The following is a 19,715-nucleotide window of genomic DNA, read 5'->3' as shown; positions in this document are numbered from 1 at the left end:
CACTGGATGGTATGCTGCCCTACCACCTTTAAGATGAACCCAAGCAGCCTGCCCTCTTAGTTTCTTGAAAGTGGATGGCCTCTGGCCAGGGAAGACAGCAGGGCTGGGACAGGAACAGTGGGTCTTGGATAATGTCCACTGCTTCCTGCTTTTGCCCTACTTTCCACCTTGATAAAACAAATCATTTCTCCCCAACCACTACCTCTTCAACAGCGCTTAAAGCACTCATTTGACTTCCCATCGTCTTTCTAACTAACTCTATTTACTACAATAATCTGTTGCCCCACTGTGCTTTCTCCCCAGGCCTCCCATAGGACCCTGAGGTGGCCCCACTGAAGCCACAGCTACCCTCTCTGTTTAAATCAGGATGCCCTCATGTACACAAAATGAGTCTGATACTAACCAGGGAGCCCCTGACACAATCAGTGAACGTGGTTGGGCCCTTGATGCTATTACTATGACAACTAGAAAAGGGCCTACAACTGAAGACATTTGAAATGTAAAGTACAGAAGCATTTTCAGTCTTATTTTAAACATCAACTTATATTACATTATCAGTGATGGTGTTGTTCTTAAGGTCAGGAGCATAATTTATATTTTCCTTTTATCTCTTTTAAGTACTTTCCTCTGAAGTACCCCAAGATGGAATGATAATGTAGGGCTTCTACCACTCAGACTGGAAGTTGGGTTGCTAATTCTCCCACTTATGCATTTGAATGTGAGTTGTCAGCAAGTTGAAGCTTGTGGGATCATTTTGTGGCTATTAGACACAAGCAATACCAAGAGAAGTACACAGACAGCATTCACTATCAGTCAGGCTATAGTCTGATTGTGTGGTTTGTCAAGGCTGTGGTATTACCAAAATCCATTGTGGACAGAATGTACGTCTTGGGTACCACTTCCCTAGTAGTAGTGAGTACATAACACTAGAGAAATAATTCATATTATATACCAACTCTCTTTTAAAGGATTCATGTGAAAAATCACTGCTTTGGTAGATTGTGGATTCTCTGAAAGTCTAAGAAATGTACATACACAAAGTCTAAATACACAAGTGAATTCCAGGTGCCACGGTCATCAATGGCATACCGGACACTCCAGTCATCACTGAAGATAGGGCTTTAAAGAGTTCCTAAAAGGCTAAATGCACCCACACACTGCCTTCTTTTCCCCTTCAGCGAGAGCCCTGAAGGCCTGAAGAGACACTTAAAGGCCCAAGTAAAAGTGCACCCCCTTCTAAAGCCTCTCACCTCATCAGCTTATACTTGGAGACGAAGGCTTTGCCACACTCAGCCTTCGAGCACTTGAATGGGCGCTCCCTGGAGTGGGAATAATTGTGAATGGTGAACTTCTCCAGGGTGACGAAGGACTTGCCACATTTTTGACAGCGGAATGGAGCCATTGCCTTTGGTTCTCACACTTTCTTCTTCAGATGTGCTGAGGAACTGCTGTGCCATTTAAGCCCAGACAGAAAGAAGGTGGGGAGTCACTACAGCCTGACTCCAGAAAAGCAGCACTACAGCCTAGCAGCCGGGAGAGATCCACAGCACAGTAGCTGGGTGTCTGCAGAGAGAAGAGGAACAGATTTCTCACATCAGCTATTGGAAACCTGTATCCCCCCATCAGCACCAGCATCAGCACCACCGTATTCAAGCCTGCAATCAGTATGTTCTTTTAAGAGGTTCAGATGGGCCTGGCAACCCATCCTCCCTTTCTTGCTTCCCACCCCTCTGGAGCCTCTGTGCTCCGGTGGCTCATGAAACACTCTCCTAACAAGAACTGCTACCTCCATAGTCTCAAAATCATCAACTTTATAGTTTTCAGATCAGTGTGAGACTCAGTTGACTCGAGAGGTGTGGGGGAGGGGAGGGACACAAGCCTCCCTCTTTGTGTTGTAGTGCGTTATTGGTTCACAATGACCACCCCTTATTCAAACCATGAGCTTTTGCTCTTCATACACTGTGAGCATAAGAGAGGTTGTTTCCAACACCTGTTTAAACTCTCCGAGGATGGAAAGACTTCATTTGGATACATCTCAGTGAATTTGTTTGTAAGATCACTATGCATGAGGCCCAATACAAACAGAATATGAGGAAATGGAGTCTAGTTGCATTGATGTTGTGCACCTATAAATCTATAAAGTACAAAACTCTCCATTCTGCCTCATAGCTAAATTAGCCAGTAGGGAGAATTCTGTAATCCCATCACTGATTGGTCAATTCAGATACATAGACTGTTTGCAATTTTTATCTAAGGAAATTAATTCTCTGCAAGTCTTGCTTTAGGAGATGAACAGTATGCCCACAGAACTTTCTACAGTGGAGATGTGATATGATCAATTGCCCTCCCCCCAACACACACACACACACTACAAGTATCCTGCTGGGAAGCCACAATTATCTTAAGCCAGACTTCAGCAGCCACAGGCAGCTAGTAGCTACTGTAGGGGTGACAGAGGTAGACTCTTAGATTCCCTGTCAAGAGAGGAGGGAAAGGCTAGGTTTTCCTTGCATGTGACTGTGTTACTGACTAAACCTCAGGTGTTCTGCTGAAACACAAGGCTTTTGTTCAGCTGTTTTATTAGCACAGGGGGAGGGGAGCAAGGTTCCCCAGTTCATATTCCAGTTCTACCGCAAATCCCAGCATCTTGGTTTATATAATCACATAATATACATGAATGGGCTGTGGGGAACAATCAACTGAAACAACAATAACATAATCTTCCCATTTGTGATTATAATCTGAAGGAAGAAAATCACAAAATATATAGTATTTATGGAATAAAGGCCAAGTACCACGGTATAGCTAATGGTTCCTAGATATTGAGCTATGTACATGACTGAGCAGTGACATGCTGTCTACCTCTGTATATGCCTCCAATAACTCAAAGTAGAAGGAGCCAGCATGGACCAGAGACGTGCAGAAAGAAGATAAGAAGCGACAAAAAGAACAATTGTCATTTCTCTGCAGATGCAACCCTTGACTGAGTCACTGCTTATCAATACACCATGGATAAGACAGAAAAACAGTATTTTATCCATTCTTACAGCTGTCCCTTGACACTACAGCTTGTCATCCCCATTCTCTTGTCACTTCTTCCCTTGATTGCAAATATCCAACACTTGTGACTTCATCCCCACCATTTCCCCTGGGCCTTCCAGGAGGACTGAGTGCAATCAGAGACAAAGGAGGCTAGGATTCACTCAAGCCTGAGGCAGATTTTCTCCAACTTCAAATTCCCTAGACAGAAAAAGCTCCACACAAAACAAAGTCTCTCAAATGCCTTATACTTAGCTTATGTCCTTCAAGAGCAGCCTTTCCGAGAACTTTGTCATTGCTTTCTCTGTGTTGTGTTAAATATACCCAGCGTAACACAAAAGGCAAGACTCACCCTCAAACATGGAGCTAATAAACCATACCAATGGGAACATTCTTAATCTCTTTGGGTAATCTTTTAGCGATTCTCAGTTTCTAGTATTGATATTCTACTCAACATCCTTGCATACACATGGGAACTTAGAATACCCAAATTAGCACTGTTTTCCTGACATAATCAAAACGTCCACTAAGAAAAGGCTAGTCATGTAAATATATATGCTACCTCTCAACCAACCCTTACCTAATTCATACTAGCTGTATACTGCTAATTCTATTCCCCCATTAAAGTTTGATGTGCTTAAAATAGACTGTCTACTATCTAGAAAACCATCAACAATTACAACAGAGTCAAAGGACAATGGTCCTGAAGAGAGTCAATCTGTCCTGTCTCTGGACATACAAATTGCATTAGAATCTCACACACACACATAGTACTACTATTTCAACACCTGTTGCCCTGGAAAGAGAGTAAGCCTTCCTCCCCACCCCCCCCAAAGTCTCAGGATTTCATTTTCAGTGCCCCCCCCATTCTAAAAATACTGAGTGAGTGATAGAGATCTACCAAAGACCTTGAGCCATCTGCTTTATTCTGCTCATGGTGATTATTTTAGGGATGAGAGGAGATCAGACTAGAATAAGAAACATATATATATATTACACACACAGGGTAACAGCCAGGAAGACTGTACTCCCTGGGGGGTAGAGGTATGCAACTGTAAAGCAAGAGGTCAGAGCACAGATGTAGACCCAGGACTTCCCCAGTGCTACAAAACACAATCATCTAATGGGGAACAACTGTTTTACAGCATTCTCAAAATAAACCAGGACTTCTGCCTCCTGTTTCCATTGTCCCCAGGAACACAAAGTGAGGCCCACAAGTGAGGAAATGGGATTTCCATTTTGGTCTTCCAAGATGGATATTCTAAGTTGCTTGGTTCTTTGGGGGTGGGGGTAGGGTTGCTTTTGAGCCCTACTATGCTAAGGCTTAGAGTGTAAAAGGTTCTGAGCCACGATTTCTCTCTCACATTTTTAAGGGGTTCTAAATTCAAAAAGAGTTTAAAGGGCATCCCCGAGGTAAGAAACAAGAGAGAACCCCTTCTGGGAGCTGTCATCCCACTAAAATGCTTACAGTGAACTATCTCCTAATCCGTGTGCTACATATCATTTGCCTATGCTTCATCAGATGGAAATGGACGGTCCTATGACAATGTTTCTTGGACAATTTAAGCAGCAAACAATCTATACAAATTGATCTCGTGTGTGTACAGGTGATAATTTAATAGGTCCTGTCCCAGAAGTCAGTCTGCTCACCAGTTGTAAGGGTTCATTTGTAAGCCTATTTAAGTCTTCTGTTAAGTATATAACACTTACTACTAAGATGTTAGTGCTAAAATCCCCTGACATTTGAGCTGACACATCACTTAGAAGACACTTGCCTGCGATGAACTCCTAAGTTGGCTCTACAAGGCCTGTCACTCTGCCATGTCTTCAGACCTCTCTCCCATGGCCACCCAAAGGCAGTCAAGGCCAAAGATCAGTCCACTGGGTTATTTCCTTAATGTGTGACATTCTCTTGTAGCAAATGTGTTTCCAGTCCTGGAATGTGGACAATCCCTGTGTGCCCTGCAAACTCCTGTTTCCTTCTCTCCCCCAGATGGAGTCATAAAGACCTCTCTCACACTGTGGGGTTTACTCAGTGGGTTGGCAGACACTCCCCACCTACATCTGTCTGGAAATCTTTCACTTAAATTCACATGCATTGGTGGGAACAGCTCCACTACCACCCCTGGGACAGTCTCCCCACAGCCAGCTGAATAATCAGGTTTGCTGCCTGTGGACTCTTTTCAACTGTCATTAATTGTTAAGCCAGTGACTAGAGCTCTTACTCTCTTAGAAAGGGAGCCCATACTACGAAAGCCAAAGGGAAGCTTTTCAATCTAATATTCAAGGTTAAAATGCAGGGATTAACAGAGCTGACTGAACCAAGCTTCAGGACCCCAAGTGCAGAGCAGACCTATACATTTTCAAAGGAACAACTGTTTTCAGTTCACAAACACGGTGACTATGATCAACTCAAGATGGGGACAGACTTCACGAAAGTTACTCTGCCTACTCTTGAAACTCTACTAAGGACAAATCCACAAGGGTCCAAATGTGTTACTGGACAGTGAGGCCCATGTTGATGTCCCCTCCCTAAACAACAAGGCTTCCAGTTGGTTTTCTTTTGCTTTTAGTTTTTATGAACCACTAGTCACTGTAAAGGTCTAAGAGAGAGTGATGGGTAGGGCCAGAAATATATAGACCAGTTAGGTTTCAGCTCTGCCTCTAAAAAGAGAATTGGCTCCAATAACACTGGGCGAGCAGGCTACTTAGATTAGTACCTGGGCCAGTGCAAAGAGCACATGGTGTTAGTAAGGAAAGGGTCCAGAGAAAACCCCTGCAAAGAACAGGAGTTAATCTTTCTGGTTCAGGTCTCAGATTCCTTTTTTTAATGGGGCTCGGGACACCAAGGAGACAGAAGTACTAAGTTGCTGGTGTCCTCTGCCTCACTATGGAAGAGATGGGACACATCTCAACTCTCCTTGGGTGGTCTGGGATTCTGTCACAAAGCTCATCACATGAGCACACTAACTCATCAATGTTTCTCTTCCCTGGGGTAAACTGATGAAGTTCACCAGCCCTGGGGTCCACACAAGTTTGTTTTCTTTGAGGCAGGCAGAAGCCAGTCTACGCCTTCCCCTTAGCTATCTATTTAGGGCTGTAGAGAAGGAAGCAGGCCTGTGGGAGCATGAAGCTCCCAGAGCTCCAAAGACAGAAGTCTCTTCCCATAAATTCCCCAGCCCTGACATTACAGGATTAGGCTATAGTAAGAAAAATCAGCAAATGAGAATTAAGTCTCATTTTACAAAAACTTATTAAAATGCATCTAAGTAATTTGTGAACAGTGGAAGTATAAAGGAGACCCAAACGGCTTAAAAATGACCATCTTTGGTTGTCCCATCCACTGGCAAAGTATAAACTTTTTACAGAAGGGATTTTTCTTTGTTAAGGTTTGTTTAACAATCTTGTGCTAATCCTGGATTTGAATTTGTACAAATGTGTACCTGGGTGTTATGTGCACACAGGTTAAGAAACCAGAAAGCAGAGCATGAGAAGAAAACAGGAGATGGGGGTGGGCAGAAAGAAGAGAATATAATGGAATTGCATGGCAGGAGATTCAGGAGGGGCTGCCGGATGCGTGGGGTGGGGGGCAGGAGGAAGGAGAAGGGAGGGGGGAGAGGGGAGGAAGACGCACTAACTAGTAAGAACAAAAGTACACATAAAAATGTCACAATGACTACTTTATATGCTGCCTTTACAAACTAATAAAAGTTTTTATCTAGCGGGCTGAAGATACCATCAACCCACTAATCATGGAGTTTATACCCAGGAAGGGAGAAAGGAGGAAGAGGGAACAATAGCTGGAGAAGGCTGGCAAAACCACCTCAGCTGGAATGGGAAGTATAGGAACCTCAAAGTGCCACAGAGGAAGGAGCCGTGCAGGCACAGCTGGGGTAGGGTGGGGGGTGTCAGGGGGCAGAGTGTAGGGCCTATCACCACACAAGTCACACAAGTGTCCTCTGTCACAGGTTTGTACTCCCTCTCCCAACACCATCACCAACCCCCTTCTCCCACAGAGTGGACTTGGGGGGGGGGTAGGGGAAAGAAGGGTCTGGAGTGACTCCATTCTGACAGTCTCACAGGCTTCTGAGGGATGAGAGGGAGATGGGAGAAGAGAACCCATGAAAGGCTAGTTATCTTTGCAGACCCTTGTTCTGCCACTCAGCATCCATCACATGTGGAAGAAAAGGACAACTGTCATCTCAAGGGGAGCCCAATGGATAGGCCCACCCAGAAACTCCAAATGTTGAGTCCCAGATTGGCTCAGAAGCTGGGATGGTTCATCTTTGTTTTAAGATGACTATTTCTTGGTGGACACTGGGTAGCCCTGTGTGAGATGAGTGGCGGAGAGGCAGCCTGACAAGCCAGACAAAAGCCTTTGCAATTAGGAGCACATATTCTAACGTCAAAGTCAGGGGTGGAGACTGCTCCTTTGTGACAGATGAGAACATATCCCCCACTCCACCCTCCCTGTAAATCCCTGCTGGCTGGCCTTTAGACCTCTGTAGGGCCACCATTCTATAGCTGATAGGCGATCTCTTCCCTTGCGATTCTCAGAATAGGGCATGGTCAACCAGAACTCTAATTAGCAGCATGTCCTTTTGTCCCAATAAAACCATCCTTCGGGGACAGAAAAGAAAGCCTGGGTCCTTTCTAGGAAGTGAGGGGGTACAGGTTAATACTGAGAAAAACAAAAACCATCTGGGTTACAATGAGGAGAGGAAGCTAGATCTATGAGGTAAGACTTGCAGGAAAAGACTTATAATCTATACTGTCCAGAGGGGATTCTCAAGGCTTGGGTGGGTTGGGCAGCCTCACACAGTGATTTCACAAGATAAACAGGAAAGGGCCAAGAATGTGGACACCTACACGTCTGTCAGATGGCCTGGATGATCTGAGGGTCTAATTTTTGATGCTGAGAATATATACAGCCTGAGTTCTGCTAGCTTCTGAGTAGACCTTTTATACACAAGGTAGACAAAAGGCAGGGGCTATGTGCTGTCAGCAGAGAGGGACAGAGAATGGTGACATGGAACCCAGGTTTTAGCCTGTCTGGAGGCATGAAGTGAGAGAATGAGGGGAGAGAGAGAGAAGGTGCAGACTAAACTGGAGGCCCTTCAGGCATATGAGACCAGACTCAGGGAGCAGTAAGTGGTCTTTGGAGGTCAGGGCCTGACAGCAGCAGACTGCCTAACAGAGAGGCCATCGGTCATCGCCCCCTCCTACAGGGACTGTCTGAAAGGAGCGGAAGCTCCCAGCGACTCTTTCCACAGTGAGTCCAGGACTAAAATCACCACAGGCACACATTTGACAGGCACTTAAAAAATGACAACCTGTGTGCTTATTTTTTTTAAGCTCAATCAATGGTTGGCTATCCAGAACCTAGACTCTGTGATTTGAAAAAGTGAACTTTCTGTATCTGCATAGCAAACTGTTCGTGTAGAAAAATGAATGTGAAATGCAATAGTATTTCATCATCGCACCTTTACAGTTCTTGGCTGATTCGTTTGTTGTTTTTGTTTTTTAATGCCAATAAACATGTTATTGGGTTTCTGCTTGTCTTTTTTTAACTATTATGTAAAGAAAGAAGGGGACATTTCTAAGCTTCCACACGAGGGGAGGAATATAAGGGAATGAGGGAGAACGTTTAAAAGGAAAGAAACACTAACTAGGCAGCTCTCTCTCTCTCTCTCTCTCTCTCTCTCTCTCTCTCTCTCTCTCTCTCTCTCTCTCTCTCTCTCTCTGCCTTAAATCTCCCCACCCCATCCACCATTCATAGCTTTAGGTCCTTTGTTTGTGTAACAGACCATTACAATCATACGCACAGCACTGTTCAATGGGAGAGGAATGTGAACTCTCTAAGTAGCCGTCCTGGCAATCCACATGTGTGGTCCCTCCCCCAACACAGTGGGGCCCCATCTGCCCTTCTGAGCTAGGAGCCTCCTACAGGGCAGGCAGCCAGCTTACAATAACCCAACTTCCCACTGAGGCCCCTTCCAGGGAACCTATAGCCTCCTCCAAGCCTCTCTGCCCTTCCCCTGGTTGGTGCCCATCCTGTCTGGGCCTGTCCCCTTTGACCCCCTTAAGACAGGTGTCTCCTAAGCCCTTTTCTTTCTTTAGCCTGTGGGCTCTTGCCTGAATGCTAGGCAGACACATTCCAGATCTCCCTGTTATCTGTCCTCTGAAGTCACATGTACTCTAAACAGAAGACACAAGTCAAAGATTCCTCTTCTCTAGCCTCCTCAAACGAATCACAAGTTCTCCGGGCCTTTGTTCATTCTTGACAGATAATGGCTGACCCTCTTGGTATGAACTTTCTTGAAGTACCTTGGACCTCCATCACATCCCTGCATTCCTGAGTTTGCCATGTGCTTCCAAGCAACTTTGTTTTTTGAGGCTGTGTATCCCTGACTGGCTTGGTACTCCATGGGCTTTGTACTCATGGATTCCAATTGCTCTCTGCCTGCCAAGGGCTGGGATTAAATACATGTGCACCACCACACCTGGCCCAAGCACGTCTTATGAAGCATGTACAGATAAGAATAATTCTTAAACTTCCGTACCTTCTACGTGAGCAGGAAAGCCAGCTGTGAGGCAGATATGATGGAGTTCTGTAGAGGTCTGAAGACTCAAACCTGTGAGAAGAGACCTTGGACATCGTCAGAGAATGAAGCTAGAATATTCTCCCATGATTCTACCTCCCAGACCTTCTTTCATGAGCACATGCCCCCTCTCCGCCCAGGTGTGGTATAAAAGAGGTTCCCTACTGCACCTCAATAGATGGTCTTTATTTAAAGAATATCCTTTGTCCTACATGCAACTGGATTAGAACTCTGAAGCTTCCCTTAGCTTTCTGACAGTGGGGAAAAAAAATGAAATTGCTTACACAAGATATTCAAAACAGCACTCGGAGGAAATGGTGTTTCTTTTAAAACAACAATATTAAAATGCCATAAAGCAGGTATGCAAATCTAGGCAGTAACAGCACTTGAAACAAAATTATGAATGGAAAGAAAGCAGCAACTGGGTGACATGCATTCCACAGTTTTGTACAAGCATATAGATTTAGCAAATTTGCAGTGCAGAAAAGGCAGACATCTCTAAATTGAATATGCAGATAAGTGGGTACTAAAATGACTACGCATTAGAATTAGCAGGAAAGGGTTTTTGTTTGTTTGTTTTTTGGTTTGGTTTGGTTTTTTTAATAGCAGATTCCAAGGCCACTTCACAAATCAGCACAGACTGAAACAACGTGATGGGAGCGTGTAAAAATGTTTTCCCCTAGTGTTCAAGTGCCTGGATTTCATACCAACCATGGACCGCTGAACGCTGACACATAGAAACCTACACTATCCCTGTTCATCAATGCATCTGACCACTTGGCCTCTTCCAACTCAACACTATTCTGCCAAACTGATTTTCTTGCAGGTAGAGAGGATGCCTCAGGGTTTTCTTAACCATTATGAAGACAACTGATTTTGAGAGCCAGTTCTATCTCATCTAATGGTTTAGTCACAGGACCACCTGTTCACTTAATCTGATCAAAAAGGCTGTGTCCGTTTGTTTAGTATATAAACATCCTTTTAAATGCAGCTTTCTTTAGACAAGTTTAAACAAACAAACAAACAAAACAATTAAATACAGTCCAGAAAAAAACTGGAGGTGACCATGTACTTGTCTGAACCTGTTTGTTTTCTGTCTGGTCCTCGTTCTGCATGTGTAAACAGACCGTGTGCACGGGTTCATCTCATTTCAAGATGCTCTACATCAACTATGATCATTTAATTGGGTGGTCCCCAGAAGCCTGGGTTAACTCTTATTTTTTTCAAGAGATTTAAAACATGTGAAAGTGAAAGAATAAAATTAGTCTGAATGACTCCTCATTGAGTCTGCCCAACTCCCCAGTAGACAATACCAATTTGTGGATTCAGAGAGGAGGGGGCTCACTTCTGCTGCCCAGGAAGGGGCTTAGGGAACATGAGGTTCGCAAGCCAGGCAGTAGAGTAGCTTGGCTCCATTGTCAAAATATTCAAATCATCCCAAAGAGAAAGCCAGTCTTTTCCTCCTTCAACAATGCCTGGCAGCAGCGGACACACAAGAGCTTACTCTTGTGGTGCACAGTGTGAAGGGTCCTGAAAGAGGGCTGCCTAGCAGGGAGGAGTCAAGCTAGTCAGCCTTTCCCACCTGCCCACCCAGCCTCACATACACAAGTTTCAACAGTGCTGGGGCGAGGAGGTCAGTGGGGGCACCTAGAGCAGGCCAGACAGGGCCCCCCTCGGGGGACAGTCCCATGCTTCACGCAACAGTGTGATATAGCAGCGATGAGACCAACAGGAAAAAGAAAGAACATCCCTCTCCCTTTGACAGGATGCTACTTGCAGACTGCTTTTCAGGCCTTAGATTTCAAAAGCAGAGAAAGATCGGTTTTCAAAATGTCAACTGACAAGGAGAAGGAGAAGGACGACAACGACGGCAACAACAACAACAACAACAAGCAAGAGCAGCAGCAGCAGGAGATGAAAATGACCCTGTGAAATTAAGCTATGCCAAAGCGGTGTCTCGGAGTTCCAGAAGAGCAAGAAAAATCACATTTTTTTCTAAGAAGGGAGTTTGGCATGTGGTAAATAGAATCACATTAATTAGTTTAAATGAATTTTTAATGCCACTCATGGACAACACAAATGGAAGCTTTATCAACCTAGCATGTATGATTTCTAGGATGTCTGTCTGCCTGTGAAGTAAGTGTGTTTCCAGTTTCCAGTGTGCCTGCTGCTCAGTTAATGAACTGGGTTTGCTTGCTGTCTGAAGTGAACATTCACAGAAACTCAAGGTAAATCAAGAGGTTTCTTCCATTTCGGCTTGCCCACTTTGAGATATTCCTGGTCTGATCTAAGCAAATGCTTGAAACCTGTAGTCTAAAAATCTGCATGGGAATGAATTAGACAGTACCAGATGTCGCCGTAAACTGTTCTAAGTTTTAGCAAGATTCCTCTTGCTTAAAGATGTGTGGAGTTTGCTTAGGAAAGTCTCTCAGGCAGGTTTTTATTTTTTGAAAACCATGACCTCATATGAAACGGGGCCCACTGATTTGAAAACTTACAGACAAAGTCTTCTCACAGAGATGGATCATAAACCATGAGAGTCTATCTTCAAGGAAACCTAGGAGAGACAATATTCTCTTCCAAAGGATGTTATTTTAAAAAGAGGCAGGCTGACCAAGGGTCACATGAAATTTTAGTAGATTGGGGGGCCTCATCTCTGGCCTCTGCACTCTTATTTCCGATCATCTTTACATCCCCCATTCATGAAACTTAAGGTTTCAAAGAGTTCCTACGTTCACATGCCTCCCAAACCTTCAACCCTGAACTTTCTTAAAATCCTGAATAAAAACTCCTTCCTTCCTGCTGTTCCCCCTCCTGGCTCCGCCATCTTCTAAAGCAGAGGCTTCCCCTGACCCTCCTGGTGGGTTCTGTCCAGCGCTGTAACACCACTGGATAGTCACAACCACCAACTCTTGGATGCTCACCAGACCATGGCAATGTTAAGTCCTTAGCACCCTGGGCAATCACAGGAGTGGCCCCGTGTTCCTGTTCCCTTACTTATTGACAAATGGAGACTTGTACGTAGGCTAACTTGCCTGGCAACTAGCAAGCAGCTCAACTGGGTGTGAATCCGGGGTGTGTGGTCTGACAGGAAGTGGAAGTCCTTATGCTCTAACCTCCTGGCCTCTACAGAGTCAGGAATTCTGTCCTGACTTTAGATTTGTTTTTGTTTTTCTTTCCCCACCCGATCAGGCTGCATAGATCAAGCGGTGTCTGTCTCTCAAATCTGTTTTCTTTTTTTAACGGTTGCCTATTTATTGTTCGAGTGCCTTTCTTATGGCTCTAAATCAGCATGGTGGGTAACAGGTGGAAGGTTTCTAATCTTTCATATTTTCTTCCAGCTGAAGGCAGACAAGACTTAAAGTCTCTTTGTTAACATTTAAACCCACCAGAGAAATTCGGCAGGACTTGGAGTTAACTCCAGAAGGAAGGACAGATAGGAGGATTTAAAAAACAACAACAAAAAACCCTCTTTCCTCCTACTCTATGTTACCCCAAACCCAGTTTAGAAAGGAAAAGGCAGCCTGTCAGTGCAGCAAGGGGGCCCTGCCTAGAAGGGCTGGGCTAGGATTCCCTGACCAGGCAGCTGTATGGGAGCACCCCTTTGAGGGAGGGAAGCCAACCTCCACTAGGTCTCCAGTCCCCACTTCCAGCCCTGCGAGCTCAGCCCAGACAGCTACAAAGCCTCAAGTCATACTGTGATATATATGGAGGGCAGAGGGTCAGTTCCTCACCTTTCAGGTGCAATGAAAATCTCTAGGTTCAAGGAAATACTCTGCCAGTGTAAGCAAGGCACCTAAAACTGATCCAGAGGGCATTCCTTCAGCTGCCTTCCTGGGGACTGTACTCTAGCTTGGTGGCTACAGGGAGTGACAGTCTCTTTGACCTTGGACAGGGAGATTCAGATTGATGGGTGAAGCCTCGGTAAGGAGCCAAAAATCTTCTTAGAAGTGTGCCTCTCTACCCTAGCTAGGCCATCTGGGATTGAAACCAATCTGTCAAAAGCAAACAACAAAGGCCACCTGGGTTTGGAGAGGGAAGCTTTGGCACTGGAGGTGCTGGACCTGGGCCTGTCCAGTGTTTAGTACCCTGGAGCAGATAGAGCAGGAGATCAGAGACAGAGGGTTGGTGTTAGAGTATACTCACAAGATTGACTCCTCTGACTCGTATGCAAATACCTAGGGAGGGAAAGGCACACAGGGTTATTTTAAGCCCTTATCTTAAGTTCTAAATTGCCAAAACCAAACAAACAAAAAGGGAAAGGAACCCTACCTAGAAGAGGCAAGAGGTAGGCCAGAGCAGTTGCAGGCCAAGATCTAGGAAACCGCGTTTCCTAACCTAGGTCAGCCTCCCAGGCAACAAGCTGGGACAGGGGGCAGCCAGCTGATTTCCCTAAAATGAAAATGATGAGACCTGAGGTACTTCGGAAGAGAGGTAATTCTATCCCTACAACAAAGAAAATAAATAACTTGGAACAAGATGTGTTGATTCAAAGATACTGCGGTAATGATAGGTACTTGGGATACAGACGACCTATCTGGGTCTGAGGGAAGGGGATACTGTGTTGAGACCAGTCAGATCCTCCAAGCAAATTCCAGTTTAATCTGGGGCTGCACGTCTGAGACCATTAGAACAGAGCAGAGCTGGCTAAGACAATCCTGGTGTGTAGCCACCTACCTACCTTCCCATCTGTGGTACAGAAAACCTTGGGGGGAAAACAATGGGGTAAATGCTAAAGAAAGGACCAGGCCACTATTTTGGTCCAGAAAGAACTTTCCCATGGCTTCCTTGAAACATCAACCAGCCTGGCGAACTAGAAGCCAGGCGTTAGGACTGTGAAAGGGCCATTGCCATATGCTGGTGCCTGAGGTTCACACTGGTCTCTGTGTTCTTAGCCTAGCTCCCCTTCCTTCTAAATCACAATGGCACCATCAGCGTCACTTTTTCTAACATGCTAAGGCATCCATCCCTGTCGCCGGCCTGTTTGGAATTCCTCAATAGTCTCGTTAGTTTCTGTCAATTGCAACCAAGAGACCTGTCTAATCAGAACCACTGAAGGTTGGTTCTTAATCTGGAAAGCAGTGTGTTCAGGCTTGTGTTACAGAAAGAGACCACACACAGCAGGCACTGACTACTCCCTTGGATTCATCACTGCTATACATTACAACAGGTAAACAGTAATTCCCAGTGAGGGGAAGGGGGATTGCCACCTCCACCAACGAAAAACTGCCCATGGAAAACCTAATGGAGCCTTCCTGCAGCTCCTCTGTAACACCATCGACAGAGTTTCTAATCTTCCCTGAATCACAGCCAGGAGCTCTCCCGCACACTGGGAACTGAATAGACGGGCCAAATGAGAAGCATTTAAAGAAAACAGCAGAAAATGGCAGGGATCTTAATGTGGCTCCAATTTACACGGTGATTGTGTGTGTGCTTCATGAATCACTTTTAATTCCTGCTCCTGAGACAAAAGGAGAGAATTTTACCTTGGTAAGTGCTACATAATGGGCCAATTACGTTATTCTCTCAATATAGTACGTTTGTTATGGTGCAAACACCCATCATTTCCAGTATTGTTTTAAATACTGGTAGGGAAAAGAGCTACATTGGCTAATTTTAATAATTTTCAATATTCTTCTCCAAGGATATCCAACTGCCCTCCCTTTTGCTTTAACCAATAATGGAGAAGGGAAATAGTCTTAAAGATTTATTTATTTACAATGTATATGAAGGTTTGCCTGAAATGTATATAAATGCACCATATGTGAGCCTAGTACCCACAGAGGTTAGAAGACAGCGTCAGATGTACTGGTCATTGGAAGCTGCCATATGGGTGCTGGGAACTGAGCCCTGATCCTCGGGGTTGAACAGTAAACATTCATTACTGCTGAGTACATCTTACCAATCCCAGCAAGTAATTTTTTTCTGATTTTTTATTAGGTATTTTCTTCATTTACATTTCAAATGCTATCCCAAAAGTCCCCCCATACCCTTCCCCTCCCCTGCTCTCCTACCTACCCACTCCTACTTCTTGGCCCTGGTGTTCCCCTGTACTGGGGCATATAAAGTTTGCAAGACCAAGGAGCCTCTCTTCCCAGTGATGGCCGACTAGGCCACCTTCTGCTACATATGCAGCTAGAGACACGAGCTCTGGGGGTACTGGTTAGTTCATATTGTTGTTCCACCTATAGGGTTGCAGACCCCTTTAGCTCCTTGGCTACTTTCTCTAGCTCCTCCATTGGGGGCCCTGTGTTCCATCCAATAGCTGACTGTGAGCATCCACTTCTGTGTTTGCCAGGCACTGGCATAGCCTCACAAGAGACAGCTATATTAGGGTCCTTTCAGCAAAATCTTGCTGGCGTATGCAATGGTGTCTGCATTTGGAGCCCAGAAAGTAATTTTAATGATATTCTTTAGATAGTGTTTTTAATGCAGTATCATATTTAGTGACTGAAACCAATTACAAACAGGCTTGGAAAAAATTGGTCTTACACGTGTCACCAGGCCACTCAAAGAACACAGTGCATGTTATGACAACTCCTTCTTCTGTGTAAGAGGTGGATGGCTTTAGTGTGGGCTTCAACTCAGAAAAACAAGGACAGACGCAAGACTGACCAGGGAGAGCTGAGTGGGTAGGCGACTGACAGCTTAGTGAAGGCATGTTTACTGTGCAGAGGACAGAAGATATCCAGATGACATTGAAGACAGAGGTCACATCAGGAGTGACAGCAACCTTAGAGGGATATGTAATTAAAAAGCCAGAAGAGGCACCGCTGGGGAACTGAAATGCTATGTGTGGGTAGGTAAGGAACACATGAGCTCAGGAATGTCTCTGTCACATGTCAACCTGTCACATCCCAGCCAGGGGTCAGTCCTGAAGTGTTCTCAGGTTTAGAGAGGCAATAAGCAGCACACTGAAGAACAGTTATGGGATCAGATCTCATGCCTCCTGCATTCTGCCTAACCCCCCTCCTCCCAGGCTTCCTGGGCTATGAAATGGCGACAATGATCTACCTAGTTAGAGGGCAAGCCCCTTGGCAGAGAGTTGATGTGAGAATAATTCAGTAATTGGGTGTGGTTTAGGGTCCTATGAAATCAAGGTGGCTGCACAGGATAAGACTCTTCCTCATTTTCCACTTGGGGGTGGGTAGGCAGCAATGCCAGTGAGAGGAGGAGGAGGAGGGGAGCTTTTATTCTGTATTATCAGCATATCATAGAATTAAATTATCTCAACTGCAGCTTTATCTGTCTCAAGTGATAAGTTCAAGGGTAAGTCTACAGAACTCTTAATTAAAAGCATGTTCATCTTCTTAGGGAAAATATCTACACATGGCACTCACTAAGAATCTTTTAGAAAAGAATGAAATCAGAGGCTGTCCCCAAAAGGGACATTGCGCTATGCTTTTAAATGCCTCCTCAGAGGGGCTGATGGAGGCTCACAAACTTATGAAGGCAAAAAAAAAAAGTGTTTGATAATACTCCATAAAGCAACAGCAACAGCATTGATCAGGTTCAATAGACCAATCAGGTTTTCCTAAAACGTAGTATTTGCAGTGGAAGCCTGGTTAAGTAGTTACATTCACGGGATGCACAGCGAGCTAGCTATCCCCATTCATCCAGCCACATTTACTGAGCCAAGAACTTTGCTGGGCTTGAAGATATAAAAATGAATAGGGCACAGCTGCTTTACCTCTAGCTAAAAGAATACACCTAAGCAAAAAGCTCTGGGGGATGTGTTAAGTGCTATGGTTGAGGTATGCACAAAGGGCTGGGGCCAAAGGAAGGAGCCATAAATTCTTTCTGGGAAATCCAGCATCAGGCCAGTGAGGGAAGAGAGCTAAGAAAGGGTGGGGTATTTCCTTGCGATAAACCAGAGCTCCTATTTTACCATGTTCTGAAAAGGAAGGTAGTTAATTTTAAGATTTACAAACTATTGTTACTCCAGGAGCTATCTCCGTCCACTGTCTGTCGCATTTGTTTCCGACGCACTCTGCGGACATTCTCAGCAGTTCTGGGACTAGGAAAAAAAACTCCATGATGTGTAATCATTGTATCCCTGCAATAATCACAAGACGGAATGGGTCCCCGCCATGAACTTAGATCTCAAGTTCAAAGATGTTTTGAAACAAACAAATGAAAAACAAACTTTGGAGGAGCCAGCCATGCCGTTAATGCCTCTTCTTGAAGGGAAGAAAGGAAGGGATCACCTGATTATATCATGGTTCACATTTGTCTTTCTGTCTGGGTTTTAAAAAGAGAAGGGCATGTTGAATGGCCGGCTACTTACCGTCATTCATTATGCATACCATATTCCTACTTATAGCATACTTGGGACAAAACCCCCATTGTTCATTACACACTAGCCCCAAACTTGAGTCATTCTAATGTAAGCATGAGAAATTCCCGGCTCCTTTGGGGTGAATTTCCAAATTCCTCTGTGTTAAATTGAGGTCTAATTTTTCCTGTGCCTGGTTTTCACAAGAAGGTCCATTCCACCCCATGCACTCCCTTTCAGCTGTCAATAAACAGAGGCAGTGAATTCCCCACAGCTTTACAAAGCTAGTTAGGCAGACCCATTCACTCCTTCAGGAAAACAGCGCATTGATTTCAGCCAGTTCCCAGGGTGCAGCTGGAACAAAGAGATCAAAGGCCCACCTCTCTCTCCCTCTAAAGCTTTCATTAGGCCCAGCCCAGACAAACTGCGACAGGTCTCCTTGAGACCAGGAGAGGGCCCGACAGACCACCTCATGGTTCAATTCAAATTCATCTGTTTCCTACATTCCAGTGACAGTCCAGAATGCTAACCGTGACAAAACGACACAATCGGCTGGCATAATATACTGCTCACTAGTTCATCCAAGGTCAGGGGGAGAAAACAGGCCTGGAGGAAAGTCCTAGGTTTCTAGAGCCTGCTGGGCCTCAATGGCTCCCTGACATTCCATAAATAAACTTCTCTCTCGCTCTCCCTTTCTTCTCCCATGGTATCTTTACGAATGGTGATCCACTTAACCGTCTGAAATTTCTTTTCTCCACTGAACCCAAACTCTCTGGAAACTTTCTTCCCAACTCAACAGTTGTATAGGTGTGGTGGAAGGTCCCCCGACCAGCCCCTTATCAATCCACTCCTGTGTTCCAGCAAAGCCCCTACACTGTACAAGCTACTGGTCACTTCAAGTGAAAAGTGTAATTTCTAACTTCTAGATGTTCCCGAAAGCACCGTCCCCAGGGAAGGCCACACAGCTCAGAGAAGAGTATAGTTTGTATAAATTCTGTTTGCTAAACAGAAATAGGAACAGGGGCGAAACAGTTACCTTTTTTTTTCCCTTTAACTTGGGGAATCTAGCAGGGTAGCCAGGTCCTAAATAGTGGTCTCTGTGTGAAGGAGTGTTTGCACATTTGTGGGAGTGAAGAGGGCTAGCCAGGGGCAGGATGAACCAACAGAGTCTGAAAGAAAATATGTTTTCCCAAGGGGGGTTACCTCTATTAAACAAACATAATTAAAAGGGTTTCTAAATTTGCCCTTGAATTCAGAACTGCTCCTTTGAGGCGACCTTCACCAAACCCTGTAATGAAATGTGTTCGTGTCTGTCACTCATCCTGAGTAAACAGGAGAGATGGCTTACCTTTCAAAATTCCTAAACTGAAGAGAAAATAAACAATATTGGAACTAAAGGTATGGAAAACCCACTTCTTGATGCAGAACACACCCTTCCCACATGCCAAGTTCCAAGCTTCAGTACTGTCCTAGGGCTCACCACAGATTTCCTGAGCCCTGAATTCACTGATTCTTGTCTATCTTTAACTACTACAGAGGTACCACACAGAGTAGTCAACAGCCCTCTGTGAAAGGCTTCCACTTATTTTCAAGGTTAGACAGGAATGAGCTTTAAAAAGGCCAAAGTGGTGATTGTGATAGCACACGCTGGTAATCTCAGCATTGCCCTCAGACGCTCACACTGTTGGGTCACGAGTTCAAGGCCAACCCTAGGCTCAATAACGAGAGCCTCTCTCAGAAAACTAAAGGAGGAGAAAGAGAGACAAAAGGGGAAGGGAAGAAGATGATAAAGGCAGGGA

The 19,715-nt window shown here is 44.9% G+C and overlaps 1 protein-coding gene across 16 annotated transcripts in view; it reads right to left on the bottom strand.

The window, feature by feature from the left end:
* Plagl1 (PLAG1 like zinc finger 1) overlaps nt 1-19,715 on the bottom strand; it is a 40,525-nt gene that overhangs the window by 4,828 nt on the left and 15,982 nt on the right. For 5 of the 16 annotated variants that reach the window (XM_029482238.2, XM_021175211.3, XM_085842650.1 and 2 more), the window contains 3 exons: nt 13,788-13,819; nt 9,603-9,688; nt 1,251-1,563 (listed from right to left, as the gene is read on the bottom strand). In XM_029482238.2, the coding sequence (XP_029338098.1) occupies nt 1,251-1,402 (152 nt within the window). In that variant the 5' untranslated portion in view covers nt 1,403-1,563; nt 9,603-9,688; nt 13,788-13,819. Of the gene's footprint in view, nt 1-1,250; nt 1,564-9,602; nt 9,689-12,139; nt 13,378-13,787; nt 13,820-13,913; nt 14,015-19,715 lie in introns of those variants that run through there. The other 11 variants (XM_085842643.1, XM_085842651.1, XM_029482237.2 and 8 more) reach the window with 7 other exon arrangements.

The sequence above is a fragment of the Mus caroli genome, unplaced genomic scaffold (genome assembly GCF_978045245.1).
Source record: "Mus caroli unplaced genomic scaffold, Mus_caroli_1 scaffold_9, whole genome shotgun sequence".
NCBI lineage: Eukaryota > Metazoa > Chordata > Mammalia > Rodentia > Muridae > Mus > Mus caroli.
Note: the sequence above shows the minus strand (reverse complement) of the source record. Positions and strands in the feature narration are given on the sequence as shown.